Source organism: Panulirus ornatus, chromosome 23 (genome assembly GCF_036320965.1).
Source record: "Panulirus ornatus isolate Po-2019 chromosome 23, ASM3632096v1, whole genome shotgun sequence".
NCBI classification, from domain to species: Eukaryota; Metazoa; Arthropoda; class Malacostraca; order Decapoda; family Palinuridae; genus Panulirus; species Panulirus ornatus.
The window spans coordinates 9,657,172-9,679,943 of NC_092246.1; the positions used below are offsets into that span (position 1 = coordinate 9,657,172).

General features: G+C 46.0%; 1 protein-coding gene across 1 annotated transcript in view; it reads left to right on the forward strand.

Annotated features, from left to right (window-relative positions):
- LOC139756943 (sushi, von Willebrand factor type A, EGF and pentraxin domain-containing protein 1-like) overlaps window positions 1-22,772 on the forward strand; it is a 194,148-nt gene that overhangs the window by 105,284 nt on the left and 66,092 nt on the right. Inside the window, exon 2 of the mRNA XM_071676887.1 lies at window positions 16,867-17,051. Within this exon, the coding sequence (XP_071532988.1) occupies window positions 16,867-17,051 (185 nt within the window). The remainder of the gene's footprint in view (window positions 1-16,866; window positions 17,052-22,772) is intronic.

A 22,772-nucleotide genomic window follows, 5' to 3' on the forward strand; every position in this document is an offset into this window, starting at 1 on the left:
AACACTCCACTCAATACCTCGAAATGAGTTCCATTATTTATAGTACAAAATCCTCGCCTCTGAGCATGTCGAAGAGACTTTGAGAGAAAAGTGTTGGACTGGAGTTCTGTGTAAAGGTTTTCTTTAACCAACACTTCGTCGGAAAGACTCGTGATTATGGAATTCTCAGGGGACAGTGCTGAAGCTGGGTGACTAACACGATTTTGAAAGAAAATCAAGTTACTAGATCATTTTGAAGGAGGATGCTGGATGAAGGAAGATTTCTAGGGTTTAGTGAATGAAGGGAAAAAAGAAAAGGGAGTTTCCAGTAGAAGTGAAGGATGAAGCAGCGGGTAAATAAAAGAGAAAGACACGATCAGTAATAGTAATGGATCGGGAAATTTAGGTGATCGACGAGTTAGATGACATTGTAAGCTTACGAACTGAGAGTGCTTGAAGAGGGAGGTGGGAGAGAAAACCACAATCCTCAAAAGCAGAGACCCACAGTTTGTGTTCGTTATGGGAAGGAGGGAAAGGTCAAGAAGGTCCCTTCAGAGAGAGACCTTTAAATAGATCAAAGGAAATGCCTGGTGAATAGCAGGGGAGGGAGGGAGAGGGAGGGAGGGAGCAAAGGCTGTCAACGGGAACGGAGAACAGAGGTTAGGAAAATATAATTCCTGGGGCTGAGGATTAGAGAGAGAGAGAGAGAGAGAGAGAGAGAGAGAGAGAGAGAGAGAGAGAGAGAGAGAGAGAGAGAGAGAGAGAGAGAGAGAGAGAGAGAGAGAGAGAGAGAGAGAGAGTACAGACTGGCTGGCGCAAAGGATCAAAGGTATGGGGGGGAAGGGGACACGAATGAAACAAAGAGGCACACAGAAATTTACCAAGCGAAGCCACAGAAAGGACCATAGAACTCCGTGCGAGAGACTATGTTCATCAAAGAGAGAGAGAGACACACAGATGGATCGGATGTTGGAAGGTTCATTGAGGAGTAGATTATTCAGAATCAGTGCATGATGGCTGAAAATGCAGCGGTTTGGAGGGATAAAGTAAAGAAACAGAGATATGGATGTGGACGATATACAAGAACAGACTTAGCTGCGAGCTGGGCTTAGACCAGACTTAGACAAGATAGTGATGCAAGGGACAGACAGACAGATAAACAGACATAAACTTTAAGGATTTTTTCTAATCTGTAAACTCCTTTTCCAACAAAAACAGATAGGTTAGCAAGGGGAAGAAGTTCATACAAGGAAACTTGCCACAAGGCTACAGAAATGGCAAATGAAGTTGCAGAGACTTGAGAATCCCCATAAAGAAAAGGAAAATTGAAAAATATATCTAAGAATAAAAAAAAATAAATAATTTAGAAAATATATTAAGGTTGTAGGGGACAATCAGTCATGACTGAACTTAGAATGTAGATCAGTAAGGTGGTGTCAGTCACGCAGACTACCTACATCAACAGGACAGTCAACACATGGAATGATGTACCTCACTGTTATTATCTTTACACACACACACACACACACACACGAGGCAGTGTTTATTACGCTTCCCTGAAGGGCAGATGCCGCCGCAGAAGGGAGACGCCTCGCGTTCCCAAATGACTGATAATAAACGCTATATCACCAGCTGAGCTGCCGTTACCCCCAGCGCACTCTAGGGTGTGTCCTTGCCAGAGTTTATGACGAGGGGTCGAGACACGCTCACTCACCTACACACACACACACACACACACACACACACACACATACACAGGAGGCTGGCATTACCCCATGAGACTAACAAGGGTCATATAATCCAGTGTTAAATGGCAGTGTAACACGCTTTAACCCCGGGATTAACACGTGTTTAACAGCCATCAGAGCTGGTTCGTAGGGGGTGGACGCGGGCCTGATCTTGGCAGGGACTGTGAGGGTCCATCAGTGAAGATGAGAGGGACCTGGATGACGGTCGTCCGCTGGTGTGGAGGTGTTCCCATGGGGCAGCCCACAGACTCCCAGGCTTGGACGTGACCTGAGGTCACACACACACACACACACACACACACACACACACACATATATATATATATATATATATATATATATATATATATATATATATATATATATATATATTGGAAAGGATCACAGCTTTGCGCGTGATCAAGATATTCCTATGAGTCCACGGGGAAGATGAAACATGATAAGTTCCCAAGTGCACTTTCGTGTAATAATCATATCATCAGGGGAGACACAAGAGAGAAATAAAAGTCAGTTGATGTACATCGAAGAGACGTGGAAATTGTGATAAATTTTATGTTGGTCAGACTGGTAAGGATCTTTCTGTTAGACTTAAGCAACATAAATATAGTATAAGAACGGGACAAGAATCAAATGCCTAGTTTAATCACGTTAAAAACTATGATCACTGTATTGACTGGAGTAATGCCATCTCAGTTATCAACTCTAACTCTATAACCAAGAGAAATATCATTAAATTTTCCTATATTAAATACACAAAGAATTATAATCTTCATATTAGTGATGGTCTATACAAATTAGATAACTTTATTGTTGATAAAATTCATAAAATGATAAGTTTATGAACGCTCGTTGTATGTTTTGGACAATCACATGTTTACCAAATGGCTCCTAGCTTCGTCTCTTCGATGTATATCAACTGACTTATATTTCTCTCTTGTGTCTCCCCTGATGATGTGATTATTACACGAAAGTATATATATACATATATATATATATATATATATATATATATATATATATATATATATATATATATATATATATATATATATATATATATATTGACAGCACGTCGACCCCGGTATGCCTCATCGTTCCAACCCACTGTATTCCTTGCACGCCTTTCACCCTCCTTCATGTTCAGGCCCCGATCGCTCAAAATCTTTTTCACTCCATTCTTCCACCCCCAATTTGGTCTCCCACTTCTCCTCGTTCCCTCCACCTCTGACACATATATCCTCTTTGTGTGAGTGTGTGTGTGTGTGTGTGTGTGTGTGTGTGTGTGTGTGTGTGTGTGTGTGTGTAGAGCATTATGTGCCCTCATCTTATCTCACTCGGTCTGTTCCATTCCATCCATCATACACGGACCAAGTATGTGGGTTTATGCCGCCACTGTACTGAAGATGGATATAAACGCCTTCCAATATCATCACTCGATTCCTCACAGATCATAACAATGTCTCAAATGGACCACAGACGTCTTGCGGATGGACCAATACGCCACTTCAGCTTGTCGGTGTCCCAGACGTGGGCAAAGACGCTGTCCCACAGGCCCGTTTGGTTTGTGCTACGCTCATGGTAAAATATGCCGGCAGTGAACCACTCATGGTCCATTATTTTGACAGTGAACTGCACACGGTACAACGTACAGTGAACCAAAAATAGTTCAACATACTGATAGTGAACCACACACTGTTCAACATACTGACGGTGAACCATACACGGTCCAATATACTGACAGTGAACCACACACGGTCCAACATACTGATACTGAACCACACACGGTCCAGCATACTGGCAGTGAGCCACACACTGTCCAACATACTGACGGTGAACCACAAAAGGTCCAACATACTGACGGTGAACCACACACGGTCCAACATACTGACGGTGAACCACACGGTCCAACATACTGACAGTGAAATACACACGGTCCAACATACTGACAGTGAACCACACACGGTCCAACATACTGGCGGTGAACCACACACGGTTCAACATACTGACAGTGAACCACACACGGTCCAACATACTGACAGTGAACCACACACGGTCCAACATACTGACAGTGAACCACACACGGTCCAACACACTGACAGTGAACCACACGCGCGCCAACATACTGGCGGTGAACCACACACGGTCCAACATACTGAAAGTGAACCACACACGGTCCAACATACTGGCGGGGAACCACACACGGTTCAACATACTGACAGTGAACCACACACGGTCCAACATACTGACAATGAACCACATACGGTCCAACATGCTGGCGGTGAACCACACACGGTCCAACATACTGGCGGTGAACCACACACGGTCCAACATACTGACACTGAACCACACACGGTTCAGCATACTGACGGTGAACCACACACGGTCCAAAATACTGAGAGTGAACCACACATGGATCAACATACTGACGGTGAACCACACACGGTCCAACATACTGAGAGTGAACCACACATGGATCAACATACTGACGGTGAACCACACACGGTCCAACATACTGGCAGTGAACCACACAAGGTGCAACATACTGATGGTGAACCACACACAGTCCAACATACTGGCGGTGAACCCTCACAGAACCAGACCTTTATAAAGGCAAAGAGGTTCCACCACACTCCCAGCGAACGAACCCCCACCTAACACGGCCGGTGAACCACACACATGCCTCGCGAAAAGACCCAGCGATCGACTTTGTCAATGCCCGACAATACTTGTCGCTCTGTAATTCGTCGCCTCCCGAGCTAGGACGTCTTCCCCGATATTGACACAGGGAGCCCTTCTGTGGCGGTGAGCGACCTTCCCTCCCCCACTCCTGTGACGGTGAGCGACCCTCTCCCTCTCCTGTGGCGGTTAGCGAGGGGGGGGGGGGTTTTCTGTGATGGTGAGCGAGATGGCAAACATTTGCCACATATTGACTTCAGGAGGTGGGTTTGGCCCGGGCGGGCGGTGGCTCTGTCAGGCTATCATTGAGTGTATTGATGCCCTGGCACTCGCTATGCACACACGCGCCCCTCACCACTGAGCACACGGCATTTCTCTCTCTCTCTCTCTCTCTGTCTCTCTCTCTCTCTCTCTCTCTCTCTCTCTCTCTCTCTCTCTCTCTCTCTCTCTCTGTACTAGTACCGTTACCGCTTCTGCTGCTGCTGCACGTGAACATGGAACTGAGGAAGACTAGAAACGGAGTGTGTAATAATGGTACTAAAACAAGAAAATAGACCCGGGGCTACTGAGGGAGAAGAGGAGTGTTTGAGAAGAGGCTACGAGAGAGAGAGAGAGAGAGAGAGAGAGAGAGAGAGAGAGAGAGAGAGAGAGAGAGAGAGAGAGAGAGAGAGAGAGAGAGAGAGAGAGTCCAAAGTTCTACGAGGACATAACCAGGCGGTCGCAAAGCGTGTGGTGAGGGCCGTGCACCGATGGTTGATTATCTCGCAGTGAGGAGGAGAGACGACACTGTGGCTAGGGTATATGTATATATACATACATACAAAGCCAATGGGATGGTCTTAATTAGGGCCTCAGTTGCCCGTGCCGTCTCAGCTAACATAAGAGTTACGCAAAGACTAAAAATGCCGTGAAAGATACAAGATAACGTAAGCAGTGTAAGCCCCGAGATAGATGACGTAGATATGGTGCGGGGGAAGTCAGCATGAGTAAATAGAGTGTAAGAAGACGTGAAGCTGTGACAGAAGCCAAGGAATATTCTACTGGAGGGAACGTAAAAAAAAAAGAGAAAATCAAGGGAGTTTAGAAAAAATGGAGTGTAGAGTGTAACTAGAATAGAGAAGGTGTACAGAAAGTTGAGGGACTGCTGAAAAAATGAATAATTGAGTGTAGTAAGGTTAAAAAAAGGAGTGTAAGGGAATGCAGAAGGTGTTGACGAAAGAGGAGCTGTGAGAATGTAAGAGAGTCAAGGGTTTACGAATAAACAGGAGAGTGTAGGCAGGGAAGAACAGGTGCAGCAGACACACCAGGATTGGAAGTGTATGCATAACTAAAAGGATGACTTGTATACAATTTCTCCTACAGCCTGGACCTATGTTCTGGGCAACGAAGAAAGGAAAAAAATACACTAATAAGGGGCAGAGGAAAACCCTAAGTACATTTCCCCACCTCAGTGTGAGTGTTCCTCATCATTCCCTCTCTCTTTGCGTCTTCGTCTTCCCCTTCTCCTTATCCTCTGCCGAGGCCTGATTGTTCGGAGGTACCCAGGCCTGTCGGACCACAGAATGGTGGTGTGTGTACAAGGCGTGCGGACACACACACACACACACACACACACACACACACACACACACAACTCTCAGCAACTCGCCCTAACTCAGCACAAACTCTCGACTCGAGCTGTAATCATCATTATGGATTCAGTTCACACGCAGTGCAAACACATTCGGCCTCGCTGGCCGAGAGGGAATCATTTGTGCTCTAAGACATTCTTCTTGTCACCTGTCAGAATCCCCTTAACGCTTGTGTTGATTTGATTAGCGTCTTCAATAGAATGAAAGGTGGTCTTTTCCCTTCCCATATATGCGTCATGGAAACAGTCTAAGCTGGAAGAAACGTAGACGCTGACCAGTTCTCCGACAGAGGGAGCAAGAGAAGAACCAGAGGCCATGACATGAACTGAAGCAAGAGACTTGTTAGGGAGGAAATCGAGAAATGATCTGATAGTATAAGAATAATGGATGAATGAAATTGATTGAGTTATGAGGTAGTGAACGTGGACACCATTAAGAAGTTTAGAATATGCAGGTGATAATAGAGAAAGGTCAATTACTGGGGGCCTCTAATGTAGGTGATAATAGAGAAAGGTCAATTCCTAGGGCCTCTAGAGTATAAACAAGTAAGCACACACACACACACACACACACACACACACACACACACACACACACACTCACACACACACACACACACACACACACACACACACACACAAGAAGCAACGTATGTGGATCCAAGCGTAAGACAGGCATAGCCATTGACAGAGCATCCAGTCCGTCAACAGATCACCACATTAGGAGAAATGTGAAGGAGTTTAGCTGTACCCAGATCAAACACAGAGTTAGGTGCCTTTATGCACGTGCTGTCAATGGATTGAGCCAGGGCATGTGAAGTGTCTGGGGTAAACCATGGAAAGCTTTGTGGGGCCTGGATGTGGAAAGGGAGCTGTGGTTTCGGTGCATTATACATGACAGCTAGAGACTGAGTGTGAACGAATGTGGCCTTTGTTGTCTTTTCCGAGCGCTACCTCGCGCGCAAGCGGGGGGAGGGGGGTGCCATTTCATGTGTGGCGGGGTGGCGGCAAGAATGGATGAAGGCAGCACGTATGAGTATGTACATGAGTAAATATGTATATATCTGTGTATGTATATGTATGTATACATTGAAATGTAAAGGTATGCTGTATATGTGCGTGTGTGGGCGTTTATATATATACATGTGTACTGTATGTGGGTGGCTTGGTCCATTCTTTCGTCTGTTTCCTTGCATTACCTCGCTAACGCGGGAGACAGCGACAAAGTATAATAAGTAAATACACACACACACACACACACACACACACACACACATTATCGTTATTAGAGGATGAACTGTCGGCGGGACCCTTAGAATTTCTAAAGAAAACTGTGATGGAAGACAGTGAAAATGCACAGGAAACGCAGGAGCTGTGCTGAGGGGAGAGGATGGATACCATAGACTTTCACAAACTATATGAGGAAAGAGGATGAAGAAACAACCTGACAAAAACACCTCAGTTTCTCAGTCGAGACTGAGGTATGACTTGTCCATACCAAGCAGTTCCTTGAAATTCGTAAGACCAGATCGGCTGAAAGGCACAGGAGAAACAACGTGAGGAGTCAGGTTTATATACTAGCAGTGTTGATTCAACAGAAATGAACACAATTAGAGTATATAGAGAGAACAAAAACGGTCAAATGGAAGAGAGCACGACAGAACCTTTTTCGGCACCAGATGAAGCAGAGGTGCCATCAGTAGAAAGGTCTGAAGATCGTGTATACAAAATCCTGATGGACTGCTGGGACACAGTAAGGAACTTTGAGCTCATTAGGCAGGATGAAGCCAGACAATCATAGCTTTAGCTGAGACTATGTCCAGCAAAGGATATCATAACTCATGTTGTCTTCTCAGGGGGGGATGTATGATAACAGAGAAGGGACACGGAAGTATAGCGTTCCTGAGGACCTGCTGCTGGAGCGGAATCCTTCATCAAACAAAAGAAGAACTCCTCCCACGGTGGTCTGTTTACTAAGAGATAGGGGTCACCCAACTCAGGCTGTCCGCCAAGGTCCAGGATCTTAAGGGGTGTCAGTCGTCAGCTGAGGCCCCGTGGCCCCAGTCTGGGGTATCTATATAGGCCCCTGGTGCCTCCTTCTACAGACCACAAGAGTTCGGTAGAGGAGAACCTAGGCCAACGAAGGATATTACCCGACCCTTTGGGCTCTAGGCTAGGTCCCTCCACGGGTCAAGGGTAAGCACGTTGTTAAGAACAGGATCTGGATCAGATAAATGACAAGACGAAGTCCTGTATCGTCACCAGTGTTAAGCGCATTTTTGTTTCCATAAAGTTCGTCCTAGTATCACGTGAGTCCAGCTGGACCAGAGGCTCACATGGACACCGACGTCTTCCAGTGCCCCTAGTCAGTATGACAGGCTGGACGAGGGAGTTAGGGACGTTATCTTCAACGTCAGCTATAACACTTGTGTCCTCTGTGGCAGCTGACCAAACAGTCCAGATGAAGAATACTGTCATTATATACATTTTTTGAGAAAGCCAAGCTGACTGGATGAGTCTGGACAAGAACATAAATTTGCGAAATACAGACTTGAGGAGACTTTCTGGTGGACTTACCAAAGTCATAAGTCGAGCTTCATTCCGAAGTTCGAGGAACCCCCAGCGTCCCACAGACGATCAAGGGGTTATAAAGTTAAACAATGATCAGTGAACTGTGGTAAGTGCTTGGCGCTGGTGCTGGCTGTTTGTTTGGGGCCCTTTTGTGTACGTTCCTGGGTGTAGTTACTGAATACTCTGTAGCTTCAATGTCGAATTTCTTGGGGTCGAGTCGTGTAGTATGGTGGAGGTCATGTTGGTGGTTGACGAGGGAGGGTAGCGTCGTGCGGTACCTGGTAGACTCTTGGTCTGGACTGTGTCTCGTCGGTTCCTCTGGTAGCCACAGGATTCTTGTGATATCTGGGCTGGTGTTCAGCCAACGATCTAGTCGCCAGCGTGCATCATCTACTGCCGCTGTTCTGCATTATCTAAGGACATGGACATGTTATCTATCATTTATATACGTACTGTGTGGGTTCATATATAAAGCTAAATGTACTAGCGTTTAGTAATGGTAAATGCCTCTCCCAAGGATGACAAGAAGAGGCCGTGAAGGCACGGCCAAACTCTCACATGGTCCAAGTCCAGCTTGTGAAGTGGCCATTCTTTGTCTTTTAATACTGTACTGAGACGCTAATCAGCAAGGGAGGTCGAGGATGCTCAGCCTCTCCCTGGGCAGTGCACAGTGGCCCTGGCTCCTATGGCCATGTGATGTCAATTCCTGGCCACTTACTCTATCAAAAGAGACGTCAATATCTTTAGTTTCGTATCATGGAGTCAGTCAACATTCCCAGGTTTTTTTCGATACGCATCTCGCTTATCTGACTCTCATATCAAGAAATAACAATAATTGTCTCATTAGGTTCCTTAGAAGGTGAACATTGGCTGGTAAGTATTTGAGTACAATACTTAGCCGCCTTTCCAGTAGTGGAAGTCATCTGTAGTTCTTCGGCCATGTTGAATGAGAACTGAACTCGCCATAGCTGTCTGGTATATCTCGCTAGCGGGCACGACACCTGCAGGTAACTCCTTGTGTATTACTATGTGTCGGATCTTGTTTGGAGGTGGGTCTTTCTTTACGTCCTTGCGATTGTCCCTGAAGGTTCTGCTGCCCTCACCGCTCGGGCTGTCAGTATCATCTCGTTTGGCTTATGTCTCCCTCTAGGTTTTTCCCGGCTCGTGGCGTCTGTTAGCCCTGGTGGAAGGATCCGGAGCTTCGAACCTCTTACTATGTTTTGTTGTCATAATGTCAACTACGTTTTCATATTATGTATTTCTTTATGTTACCAAACTGTATTCTGTATCCTGAGTGTCCTCTAACACTAGATGTATAGTTCAGTGTTAGTATGAAGTTTGAAACAATGTTCTTAGTTCTGAAGCGACGATGATTCGTAGGAAGTGATACAGTGGTAGTTCGTCTACCCCGATACGACATCCCTTTAAATAAACCTGGATCATAATAAACAGCCATTGGCATTCTTTGAGGGATTTGTCTGAAGTACCCGTTGCGATCAACCCTTGGGGTCGTGACAATAGTAGTTTCTGTTTCCTCTGGACGAGGGGGTAGCCTTGCCTTTCGTATCAACTCCGTCCACTGGATGCTGAGTGAAGCAGTACATTCTGACGTGCTTCGTCAGCACACACGGTCTTGAGAATCTGTCCAGGTTAACTGACCATCAACAACGGGGCCTCAATAGGCATGATATATTCTCCCCTTGCACTACGTCGCCTCAGTTTTGCATATTTCTAAGGCCTCTGGCTCATACTGTACACCCATAATGATCTTCAGGGAAAGGGGTGCTATAAACACCTCGAGGAGGAGTCTAATCTTTGATCGTTTCTAGCCTTTAATTCTGCTTCCCCTTATGCCTTCAGCTCTACCAACGACCTTAGGTAGGGAGAGCGAGAGTGTCTCGTCCCATCCCTCACCCCAGGAGTGTGGGGGAGTGAGGCTGAGGATGTCCCATCCCAGCCCTCATCACAGGAGTGTGGAGGAAGAGAGGTATAGGATGTCCCATCCCAGCCTTCACCCCAGGAGTGTGGAAGAAGAGGCCGAGGATGTCCCGTCGCAGCCCTCACCCCAGGTGTGTGGAGGCATAGAGACAGAGTATGTCCTCCCCCTAATCCTCGCCCCTGGAAGTGTAGGGAAAGTCAGCTCCACTTCACTCGTCAACTAGGACTCGCAGTAGTGGGGGTGAATGGCCTCATACCTTCAGTTTGATCCACATGCGACCGTCCCAGCGTCTCGGGCCTGCTGGTGATCACACACACATTACAGTTTCACCAACAAATCCCATAATACAAACTTCCAACCCCCTTAATAACAGTATTAGAAAACTTTTACCAGCTCCTAAGAATGTCTTTTTCTTTTTTCTTTTTTTCGCTCCCCCTCTAATGGGAGATAGAACTTTGCGCCTTCCTGCGTACGCGTTTATCGTCCCCCTTACTTCGTTGAAGGCGTACGTGTTTATCTTCCTTCCCCTTACTTCGTTCTCTGATTTCCACGTATACATTCGGCAAAAATGGGACGTTTGAGCCGTCCCCCACTTCAAATTGCATCGTTTCCCCTTCCTGGCTCAGGTATTCATATGAGGGACGTGCCACACACCAGGAATGCCCGTGTCTCTCTCTCTGTCTCTCTGCTTCCTTGGGCACAAAAGTACATTCTTTTTTTTTTCTTTTTACCGTCGCTGTTTCCCTGGATTTTAATATTCCGCTGGGGACGGGGGCGGGCGTGTAGCACATACCAAGGTCTCTGTCCCACATGTTGCCCAAGTCCCGCGCCTCCCCGTCCCAGCGACACCCACCCTCAAAACTGTTTCTTTACTGACAGGATATTCAGAATAGCTGAAGGTTTGTGTGTGAGTGCGTGTGTATATATATATATATATATATATATATATATATATATATATATATATATATATATATATATATATATATATATATATATATTTCTTTCAAACTATTCGCCATTTCCCGCGTTAGCAAGGTAGCGTTATGAACAGAGGACTAGGCCTCTGAGGGAATATCCTCACCTGGCCTCCTTCTCTGTTCCTTCTTTTGGATAATTAAAAAAAAAAACGAGAGGGGAGGATTTCCAGCCTCCCGCTCCCTCCCCTTTTAGTCGCCTTCTACGACACGCAGGGAATACGTGGGAAGTATTCTTTCTCCCCTATCCCCAGGGATATATATATATATATATATATATATATATATATATATATATATATAAGAAAGGATCACAATTTTGCGCGTGATCAAGTATATTCCTGAGTCCATAAGTTCCCAAGTGCACTTTCGTGTAATAATCCCATCATCAGGGGACACACAAGAAAGTAATATCAAAGTCAGTTGATACATAACGAAGAGACGTAGCTAGGACGCTATATATATATATATATATATATATATATATATATATATATATATATATATATATATATATATATATATATATATATATATATACACACGTTTGCATATACTTGAGTCTGATCCTTGGACAAATGGAGTAAAAGACCGACAGGATTCTCCTGTAGGTGGTGGTATAATAACGGTAGTAGTTGGTGGTGATGATGTGGTGGTGAAGGTGGTGGTGAAGGTGGTGGTGAAGGTGGTGGTGAAGGTGGTGGTGGTGATTCTTAGTGCAGGGGAAGGGGGTGTTGAAGGAGGGAGGGATGGAGGGAGATGGATGTGGTTAGTGATACACATGTTAGTTGGGTGAAGTTTGCTGGATGTGCCGTTGGTGTTATAGTGACTGTGTCCTCCGCCGGACGATAATACCTGGGACTTGTTTTACACGTATATTCATCACGTGGGATTGCAAACAGGCAGTATATGTATATCTTAATGCCTCGCTGCATCGGGCAAACAAATCCATACAGTCGCTCAGTGATGAGAGGCAGACTTGGGGATTTGCTTGCCTCTGGTGAGAGTGCAACACAGTTTAATTCTGCTTTCTTGAATATTTGACAAACATTATGACGGATACGTTTTCCAAGAGGAAAGAGATATGAGGTACAGCTCAGTATGCCGTGCAAATGACTATTTCATCATATTAATGACACACACGTTATATCTGTCTATCCATCTATCGATATATATATATATATATATATATATATATATATATATATATATATATATATATATATATATATGTATTTTTCCCCTACATACTCGCAATTTCCCGCGTTAGCAGGGTAGCGTCAAGAAAAGAGAACTGAGCCTTAGAGGGAATCTGTTCCTTCTTTCGGAGAATTAAATAATTAGAGGGGAGGATTTCCAGCCTCCAGCTCCCTTCCCTATTAGTCGCCTTCTACGACACGCAGGGAATATGTGGGAAGTATTCTTTCTCCCCTATCCCCAGGAATTATATATATATATATATATATATATATATATATATATATATATATATATATATATATATATATATATATATGCATGTGTAAGCTGGCAGTGAGATCACAAAAGAGGCATTACATCACCAGGGTTGGGCTATAAAGGGGAGAGGTGGAGCTCGGCCGGGCAAGTGGCCTGCTTACTCGTGGCTCGAACCCTCGGCAACAACACTCGCTATTGTTAACCTCCTCCTCCATCCTCCTCCTCCGCCGCGCCACCACCTCTATGTTCGTTGAAACTGAACCACACTATAGTTCGTGCGAGGCCCACTTGCACCCTAGTCCCTAGGTACTGTGGTCGTCGCTCTCCTGGACTGCAGTCCCCAAGGTGCTGTGGACTCTCGTATTCCAGTCCCCGGGTACTGAAACCCCCAATACTCCACTCCGGTACCGTGGACTCCCAGACTCAAGTCCCCGATGAAGACAGAAAACCCTTCCACTTCAGTCTTCGAGTACTGGGAACCTACCCCCTTCACCCTAGTCCACCATGGGTACTGACGACGCATACACTCCAGTTCCCGGGTACTGGAAATCCCAACGCTCCAGTCCAGCGTCCACCAAGGGCAGCAATCAAAACGCCATTGAACGAACCACAAAAACAAATCCTTAAGTATTCTTAACGTTATGACCTTATTTTCGTTCGTCGAGACAGCACGCGCAACTGAATGCACTAATCAAGGCCATCTCATTAACGCTATTATATATATATATATATATATATATATATATATATATATATATATATATATATATATATATATATATATATATATATATATATATATATACCGACTAGCCCCTATAGGAGGATGAACAGCTGGGTTAAGAAGTGTGGACCAGCTACCGGTACCACGACCAGGACTCGAACCTATGCGAACCTGGCCCATGGTTTCAATTGTCTTCGTCTATAGAGAGGGTTCATAACCTCTTCCATCGGTATTTCATAAAAGGCAACAATGAATTTCTTGATGTGAATCTCTGTCTCTCTGCCTCTCTCTCTCTCTCTCTCTCTCTCTCTCTCTCTCTCTCTCTCTCTCTCTCTCTCTCTCTCTCTCTCTCTCTCTCTCTGCCCCCTGGCCTGCCTGTGTCATCTGCCGGGCCGGCGCCCGGGACCATACATCACTCCGGGACTTCACCTGTCTTCACCTCTTGCTAATTCACTTGACAAATGGCGTCCCCTCACTGCCTGCCTACCCTCCCGCCCTCGGATATCACTCCCAATTTTCTCTCTCTCTCTCTCTCTTTTTCCCCGTTTTCTTTCACAGTGAATTTACGATTCGTCATACCTGCTTTTGGATATTCACATCCACACCATGGCTGAGGCTATTTTTCATTGTTAGATATTCACACAGACGCGCTTAAATATTCACACAGACGCTTAGATATCCACACAGACGCTTAGATATTCACACAGACGCTTAGCTATTCACACAGACGCTTAGATATTCACACAGACGCTTCGATATTCACACGTCTCGCCATCTCGCCTCAACCCAAACGTCTATCAGAAGTATCCCTGTGGCTATCTATGTAGTGTCTTCGAATTATATAAAGGGGTAAATATTTGCATCCCCATCTGTCGCAACTGAATATCTGCTTCATCATCTGTCGTCACTGAATATCTGTTTCCCCATCTGTTGTCACTGAATATCTGCTTCCCCATCTGTCGTCACTGAATATCTGCTTCCCCATCTGTCGTCACTGAATATCTGCTTCCCCATCTATCGTCACTGAATATGTGTTTCACCATCTGTCGCCAATGAATATATCTGCGTCACCATCTGTCACCACTGAATATATCTGCTTCACCATCTCTCGCCACTAAATATATCTGCTTCGCCATCTCTCGCCGTTGAATATATCTGCTTCATCTTCTCTCGCCACTGAATATATCTATTTCGCCATCTCTCGCCACTGAATATATCTACTTCGCCATCTCTCGCCAGTGAATATCTGCCTCACCAACTGTCACCGCTGGGCATCTGCTTCACCAATCCATCACCAGCGAACACCAGCTTCACTCTCTGTCACCTCTCATCTCCTGCTTCACCATCCGTAGCCAGTGGACCACTAACCTCGCCCGAGTGTGTCTGGTTAAAGGACTTTCTCCTAACCAATATTCCCAAATCTCACCTTTACAATAATCATTCAGTATAATGTCACCCGAACACAGAATGCCCATTTTCTTCATCTTTGCCTCACTGGTTTTGCTATATTCCTGACTACGTATCTTTCAGATCTGTTATATTTAGACCCACATCAGTAATGGTCCTTCACCCTCTCCCTCCCAGTACCTCTCAGTGAATCATCAACATGTGTGTCTGCGATTGCAGATGGTGTCACTGCCTGCATCAACAAGGGGCAGTCGGGAATTCGGGGATTGTATGTACTCAATCTGAACATCAATTGCGATCGCCGCATTGCTGCCTCTCCTCCGGTCTGAATTAAATTACCGGAGTTTACGTGTTCTCTCCCGTGAATATGGGTTGTTCAGCAAGGCTAGAGACGCTGATGGATATTGCTCCATCAGGTGTATATATATATATATATATATATATATATATATATATATATATATATATATATATATATATATATATATATATATATATTGTTACGAACTCTATACTTATTAAAACTACTTATAATGAAAGAGCTAAAGAGTACAAAATAAACACATGAATCAGGCACAAATCATTTACGTTAACACTGAACATGAGTTTAACATTCCAGGTAAGATTTCAAGCCAGGAGATCTCTTTCCTTAATGACAATTTATCTTCGATAACATGATTCAAGATACACTTATTGTTGGACACTTCTATGACAAGTTACAATACTCTATGACACTCGAAATTAAATGACAGAGGCAGTACGACACCGTAGAGTCTACATCGCGCACTTCACTCGGGCTACGGGCTATGGGACAGAGGGAAAACCACTTACCTCGCTGGGATAGAGAAGAAAAATCGAGGCTCAGCGGGTGTCAGAGGTATTCATTACAAGTAGGAACGACTTGCGTCCGCCCTGTTACCCTACAATGCTACCCTGGATTGGCTATGGGCCTAAGGTCCAATTGTGATTGGAGGAGGGGCTATCCGTGAAACTGCTGGTTGGTTGGAGGATCATAAGTCCGTCCCACATCTTGCCTAAAGCTCAACCTCCTGTTGTTATGACAGCGACGATGATGTACGGGATGACATACCCCGTAGGCTGACCTCACAACTTGACCTGACGCCTCGGATGAGAGTCCAAGTGCTGTAGGACTGGACGCCATCTGGTCTCAAACAGGATTATCAAGACTAATGGCTCGGTCAGGGAAGTGAGGTCCGAGCCGATAGCAGAGGAAGACAATAATCCTCGTTCTAACATGAAATAGCAGCAACACCATACACAAAGACACACACATACATATATACGAACATGTGGGCACATACACACATGTTCGTAACATATATATATATCCTATAAATTTCCACCCTTGCGGGAATCACCTAAAAATCACTCCCTTTCTTCAAAATACCTTCAACCTGTATGTTGTCGCTCTGTGGTGTCTATGAAGTTTGAGCGAGCGCTGTATCTATAATCCTTCACTTCTGTAACCATCTTATATATATTTCAGGATGGGAACTTGTATTCCACGCCAAAAACTTGGCACAAGCACTTAGCGTAAGGGATCCCTCAAGGAGGAAACGTATTCCTGCTCTCATATTTTCTCACCATTGTCATGGTGTTCGTGTGTGTAGTGTGTGTGTGTGTGTGTGTGTAGTGTGTGTGTAGTGTGTGTGTATGTGTGTGTGTAGTGTGTTTAGTGTAGTGTAGCCTGTGGTGATGTGTGCTGAGGACTGATGTGTTGTCATTGTTGTTGGCAGAGTGCTGGGGTCAGGGCTGGGGTGTCCACCAGCTGACGCCTCGCCCGCCGCTACGCAGAGCTCATGGCTTCTCCTTCGCCTTACAAGCTGACGACGAGTCGGTGGAGGGCCGCAAGATCTACAAGAACCCGAGGAACGCGCCCTCCAACTCCTGCCCCAGGGACGAGATGGCCATCACGAGAACGGTAAGTACACACACTGGGGGGGGTAAGTACACACACACAGGGGGGTAAGTACACACATGGGGGGGAGGGGTTAAGGGAATGGCTGGACATAGGGTTCGGTCTGGGAACACAATGAGGATAGATTTATCCATAGTTATGTGATCTTTGAACCTACAAATACGGGCTGGCAGCAGGTATAGAGTTGAAAATCTCCCTATCTAAGCATCCTTTCACGAAAGGGGGTTTCCTATGTACGTATGACAGATTCAATGACATGTATTACGAAAGATATGTACGCAACATAGGTTGTTATATGTTTTACGGAGGATATGTGCGTAAGGCAGATTATAATAGGTGTTTCCCCCCATGGAAAAACCTGGAGGGCTTTCGTTGTCCAAACAGATTAAAAAAAAGTAACAGGAAGTGTGTGTGTGTGTGTGTGTGTGTGTGTGTGTGTGTGTGTGTGTGTGTGTGTGTGTGTGTGTGTGTGTGTGTGTTGCTGGTTGCTGGGTCGGCAGCAAGTAGGTAGCGTTTAGGCTCTCCATGATGCAGGGATATATGGGTGCCGCAGACCAATATCCCAGCACCTCTGTGACCAGGGTCATCCTCCGTCACCCTCTAGCCTTCCCCTGAGTCGTGCGTAAGACGTGTCTGGAGCCAAGGGCTATCAAAGCTCCTCTACCCAGGCACTGAAGAGGATTGAGCGGTTGAGGAATCACGATCATCATTGAAAACACTACCGCAACGAAGCCACAAGCTAATGCCAATGTATATCCGAAAGCTCATATCGAGGAAAATTTCCCCAGTGCAAGAACCAACGAGTTTCTGAAAAAATATGTCGGAAACGAGTAGTTTCTTCGTATTTTCAGAATAGAGGGAATTTTACTTAATTTACCCGTTTCCTAACACCTCGTAACGTCGCCAGAGCCTTGGGGAAGGAAGGTTGGCTTCGGGGACAGTATAACTCAGCGTTAAGTGGTCGGGGCTTGGATGCCTCTGTCAACAAACACGGTGACGCCGCCTGGTGAGGGTGTGTTGAACTCCCTCGTCGGGCCTGCCTTCGGGAATGGCTTGTGACATTTCACTCTCCTGAGGAGAAGGTATAAAGAAACCCAACTAATGCTGAGTCAAGACTCGCGACGTCTTTAAGAGTCTGGGAATGGTATGTGACCCTGAAGGATGGAAAATTCTTGAACAGAATTTTATCTTTTGTGTTGCAGAAGGGATAACCATATACATGTCAACAATGATTTGGAACACGAAGTTACAGCTCCTATTCTTGTATTCTGTCAACATGTTTATATAAGAATTTTGTCAGTATTTGTATACTACACAGTTCTCAAAAGATATGATTCTTAACGTACAACTTGGGTGGGACATAAAGGGACCAGTGGGGACTGGTGCTTCACCAAGAGCCTAAGCAAGGACGGTATGGGACCGGCGGGAACTGGTGCCTGACCTGGGGCCTAAGCAAGGACGGTATGGGACCAGTGGGGACTGGCGCCTAACCTGGGGCCTGAACAGGGACAGTTTGGAACCAATGGAGACTGGTGCCTCACCAGGGGCCTGAGAAGAGACAGTATGGGACTAGTGGGGACTGGCGCCTCACCAGGGGCCTGAGAAGGAACACCATGGGACTAGTGGGGACTGGCGCCTCACCAGGGGCCTGAGCAGTATGGGAACAGTGGGGAATGGAGCCTCACCAGGGCTGGACGAGGCGTGCCGGGCTGGGGATGTTGGCCTACATGAAGCCTCTTCCAGGATGTTCCCCCATAGTCTACCCCACTCCACATAACAGACTCAAGATACCGTATTGAAATAAACCGCAGGAAGATGGAATGTGCGTATTTAAGGACTTTGACACGGAATCACTGCCTTGTGTTCGTCCGCTGAAAATTAGCAGCACCGTAGAAGCCCCTGTGGTTCACGTCAGACGCTGGGCTTCCCATGACGCCCGGCAACTCTGGCTAGTTAGTGGTAGAAGGAGGAAGGGGGAAGTCTAGCCACAACCATAGGAGGGAGCTCATATGACACCGACTTCGAGCAGCGAGACGCCTCGCGTTGATACAACTCCCGTGTTTGGAGGGAGGCAGCGGAGGTCAGCAGGGATACTCAGGAAGAGGAGTGAGGAAGGGAGAGGATAACATTCCCCAAGACGTCTCTCTGTAGAGGTGACATTGTCTCATTGACGGATCCTGGCGACTCGCATACCCACAAGGACGGGAGGAACATGCGGACAGATGCAGCTTGAGACTTCGCTAGAGCTTCCTATTGCTTGTCACACATCCCCCACGATATTAGACGAATTTCTACATCACTCCTTTGGGACATGGCAACAGTAGCCTCTCTCACAGGCTGTCCTTACAAAGATCCTCAATGAAGAAGATGAGGAGTGGAGACATGATCATCCAATGAAACTCCGTATTGGCTGTCTGAGCCGCTCATCAGATCCCAGTATGTACTCGGGGTTGGAAGCTACGTGAAAAATGTACGTACAACTCCACAGATAATGATAGAAAAAATATGGAAAACTGGCTGATAACATGTCCTTCTTAGAGAGGCAGAATCCAATCCATGAGCAATGCCAAGAGGGGGACTCACTAGTATACACGAACAAGCCAACACAGAGTAATGCAAAGATATCACCAAACTGTCCCAAACTGAATGGCTATCATTTACTTTCCCTTAGATCTAAAACCTGTTAGGTAGACCCCCAGCAGGAAGGGTGCTGGCAGCACCTGCATACTCAAGAAGGCTGGGGCTTACCCAATGTTGATAATGAAAATCCTGAAGAAGTAGTGTGTGTGTGTGTGTGTGTGTGTGTGTGTGTGTGTGTGTGTGTGTGTGTGTGTGTGTGTGTGTGTGTTTCAGGTCAATGCTGAAGCTCCTGCCACCATGGGATGGGGTCGGCTCAGATTACATGCTATTCATTCTGAACCCAGAATATGTTTATATAAGCAATTTTCACGCAATGAAAGAGCAGCCTTCCTCTTTGAAGCTCATTTTAGTCACACCAGTGTGTATAAGAGCCTTTGATGACACAACAGCTTCGGCTAAATATAGCGGTCTTAAAGGCTCTTCATTTAACTCTGCATTTAGGGTGAAAGTAGGACATTATACTGAAGCGAGGAAGCCCTTAGACACCGTCTCGATTTATGCTATCATTGACCTAACCAAATCAGCTTTATCCGCTGTGCACTAAACTCTAACTCTATACTTGGGAGATAGATTATATATATATATATATATATATATATATATATATATATATATATATATATATATATATATATATATATATATATATATATATATCTTTCTTTCATACTATTCGCCATTTCCCGCATTAGCGAGGTAGCGTTAAGAACAGAGGACTGGGCCTTTGAGGGAATATCCTCAACTGGCCCCCCTCTCTGTTCCTTCTTTTGGAAAATTAAAAAAAAAAATGAGAGGGGAGGATTTCCAGCCCCCCGCTCCCTTCCCTTTTAGTCGCCTTCTACGACACGCATGGAATACGTGGGAAGTATTCTTTTTCCCCTATCCCAGGGATATATATATATATATATATATATATATATATATATATATATATATATATATATATATATATATATATATATATATATATATATATAGTTATCATATAAGATGATATAGTTCCAGGACATTATATAAGTATGCTCATGTCCCCCCTCTGTACACAAACACCCTCCAAAAACAAATATCTAAGCGTGTGCGACAGCAGATTTCATAAGGGAAGAGAAACAGGTGCTTATAGAGAATGGCAGATATAAGGGAAGATGAATAACGAGAGAGAGAGAGAAAAAAGACGAGAGAGAGAGAGAAAAAGAGAGAGGGAGAAAGAGAGACAGGAGGGTGGGGCAAGGGGGAAGGGTGTGAACTACAAAGCGGGGTGCGAGATGTGAGTTATTGAAGGGGACCAAGTTTGTTTTTCCTGCGAAAAATACACACAACCACTACACAAACAAACATACACAATATATATATATATATATATATATATATATATATATATATATATATATATATATATATATATACGTGTTCGCAGTTGCCCGCATCACCGAGGCTGCGCTAGGAGCGGACGTACAGAGGCCTCGTTCGCTCACATCCATTCTCTAGCTGTTATTGTGCAGTGCACCGAAGCCACAGCCCCCTATCGACATCCAAACTTCCACAGGCCTTACCGTGGTTTCCCCCGGCTGCTTCATATGTCGTGGTTCAGTTCAGTGACAGCACGTCGCCCCCTGTATACCACATCGCTACAGCTCAGTCTCTCCCATGCACGCCTTTCACCAGAGAGAGAGAGAGAGAGAGAGAGAGAGAGAGAGAGAGAGAGAGAGAGAGAGAGAGAGAGAGAGAGAGAGAGAGAGAGAGAGAGAGAGAGATCCGCGAACTCGACTTCTGGAAGACGTAAATCCGGCCACAGTCATGCGTTCGTCCCTCACACTAGCTGATAGACCTAAGCAAGAGCCTGGCATCGCCTGAGTCGCTGGAAGAGTAGAGGAGTGTGGGCGGACCTGGTCATGGTCTTGACAAGATTCGAACACTTCTTGATCAGAATGACACGCATTCACCGCTTCACTTGGCTCTGTAGACGGTTCTTTCGATGATGACAGTGCTGTTGGTGTTGATAATGATGGCTGTTGATGGTGTAGATTATAGTGATGGGTCTAGTGAGGGAAGAGGTTACAGTAATGGTAAGTGTAATGGGAGGGTTGTCGATGATGGTAATAATGGCGATGATGATGAAGGCTCTTGAGTCCCTCATAATGGTGATGAAGGCTGTAAGGTGTACTGCTTGAAGGCGATGAAGCTGGGGACGATAGAAGGTGTGATGATGATGTTGGTAAGAGTGCTGATAGAGGAGGTCAACTAGCGGCCCAGGGACAACAGAGGCTGAAACTCAATAATGTCGACTATGAAATGGTGGCCCCTTTTCCCTAAGGAGGAGGAGGAGGAGCCCCCTCCGCTCAGGGTGTGGTATCCCCCCTCATCAGGAGGAGGGGTTCCTACCTTTCAGGTTCCCTCAAGGACAGGTTCTCCCCTCCTCCAGGGGAAGTACCCCGTCCCTCAGAAGTTGGAGCTACCCTTTCCGTGTGTGGATGGGTTTACCCTTCCCCTGAGGAAGACGTCCTCTTCTAAGGAGTTGAGCTCCCCTTCCCCCAAGGGAGGCACTTTCCTCCACAGGGGACAGTCCTTCCCCACCCACCTTCTCCATGGGGGAACTGTCAACCCTCCCTCGCCCTCCGGGATGGCAGAGTGTGGCGGGCCTGAGGCATGACGTCGGTGCACACAGCCGCCGAGCCTTTGTTCCCCTCTGCCCCGCAGGCAAAGCCACGTATCCCCCACCCAACACAAGGAGACAGACACAGTCCTCCTCCTCCTCCCACACACACACACACCACAGCCAGGACCCAGATGTCCTTACCCCCCCAACAACTAGGGCTCAGGTTCCCTCATCTCCCACAAGGAGCCAGACACAGTCCTCCTCCTCCCACACACACACACACCACAGCCAGGACCCAGATGTCCTTACCCCCCCAACAACTAGGGCTCAGGTTCCCTCATCTCCCACAAGGAGCCAGACACAGTCCTCCTCCTCCCACACACACACACACCACAGCCAGGACCCAGATGTCCTTACCCCCCCAACAACTAGGGCTCAGGTTCCCTCATCTCCCACAGTCAGCAACTATCAGTCCTCCTCCCACTCGAGCA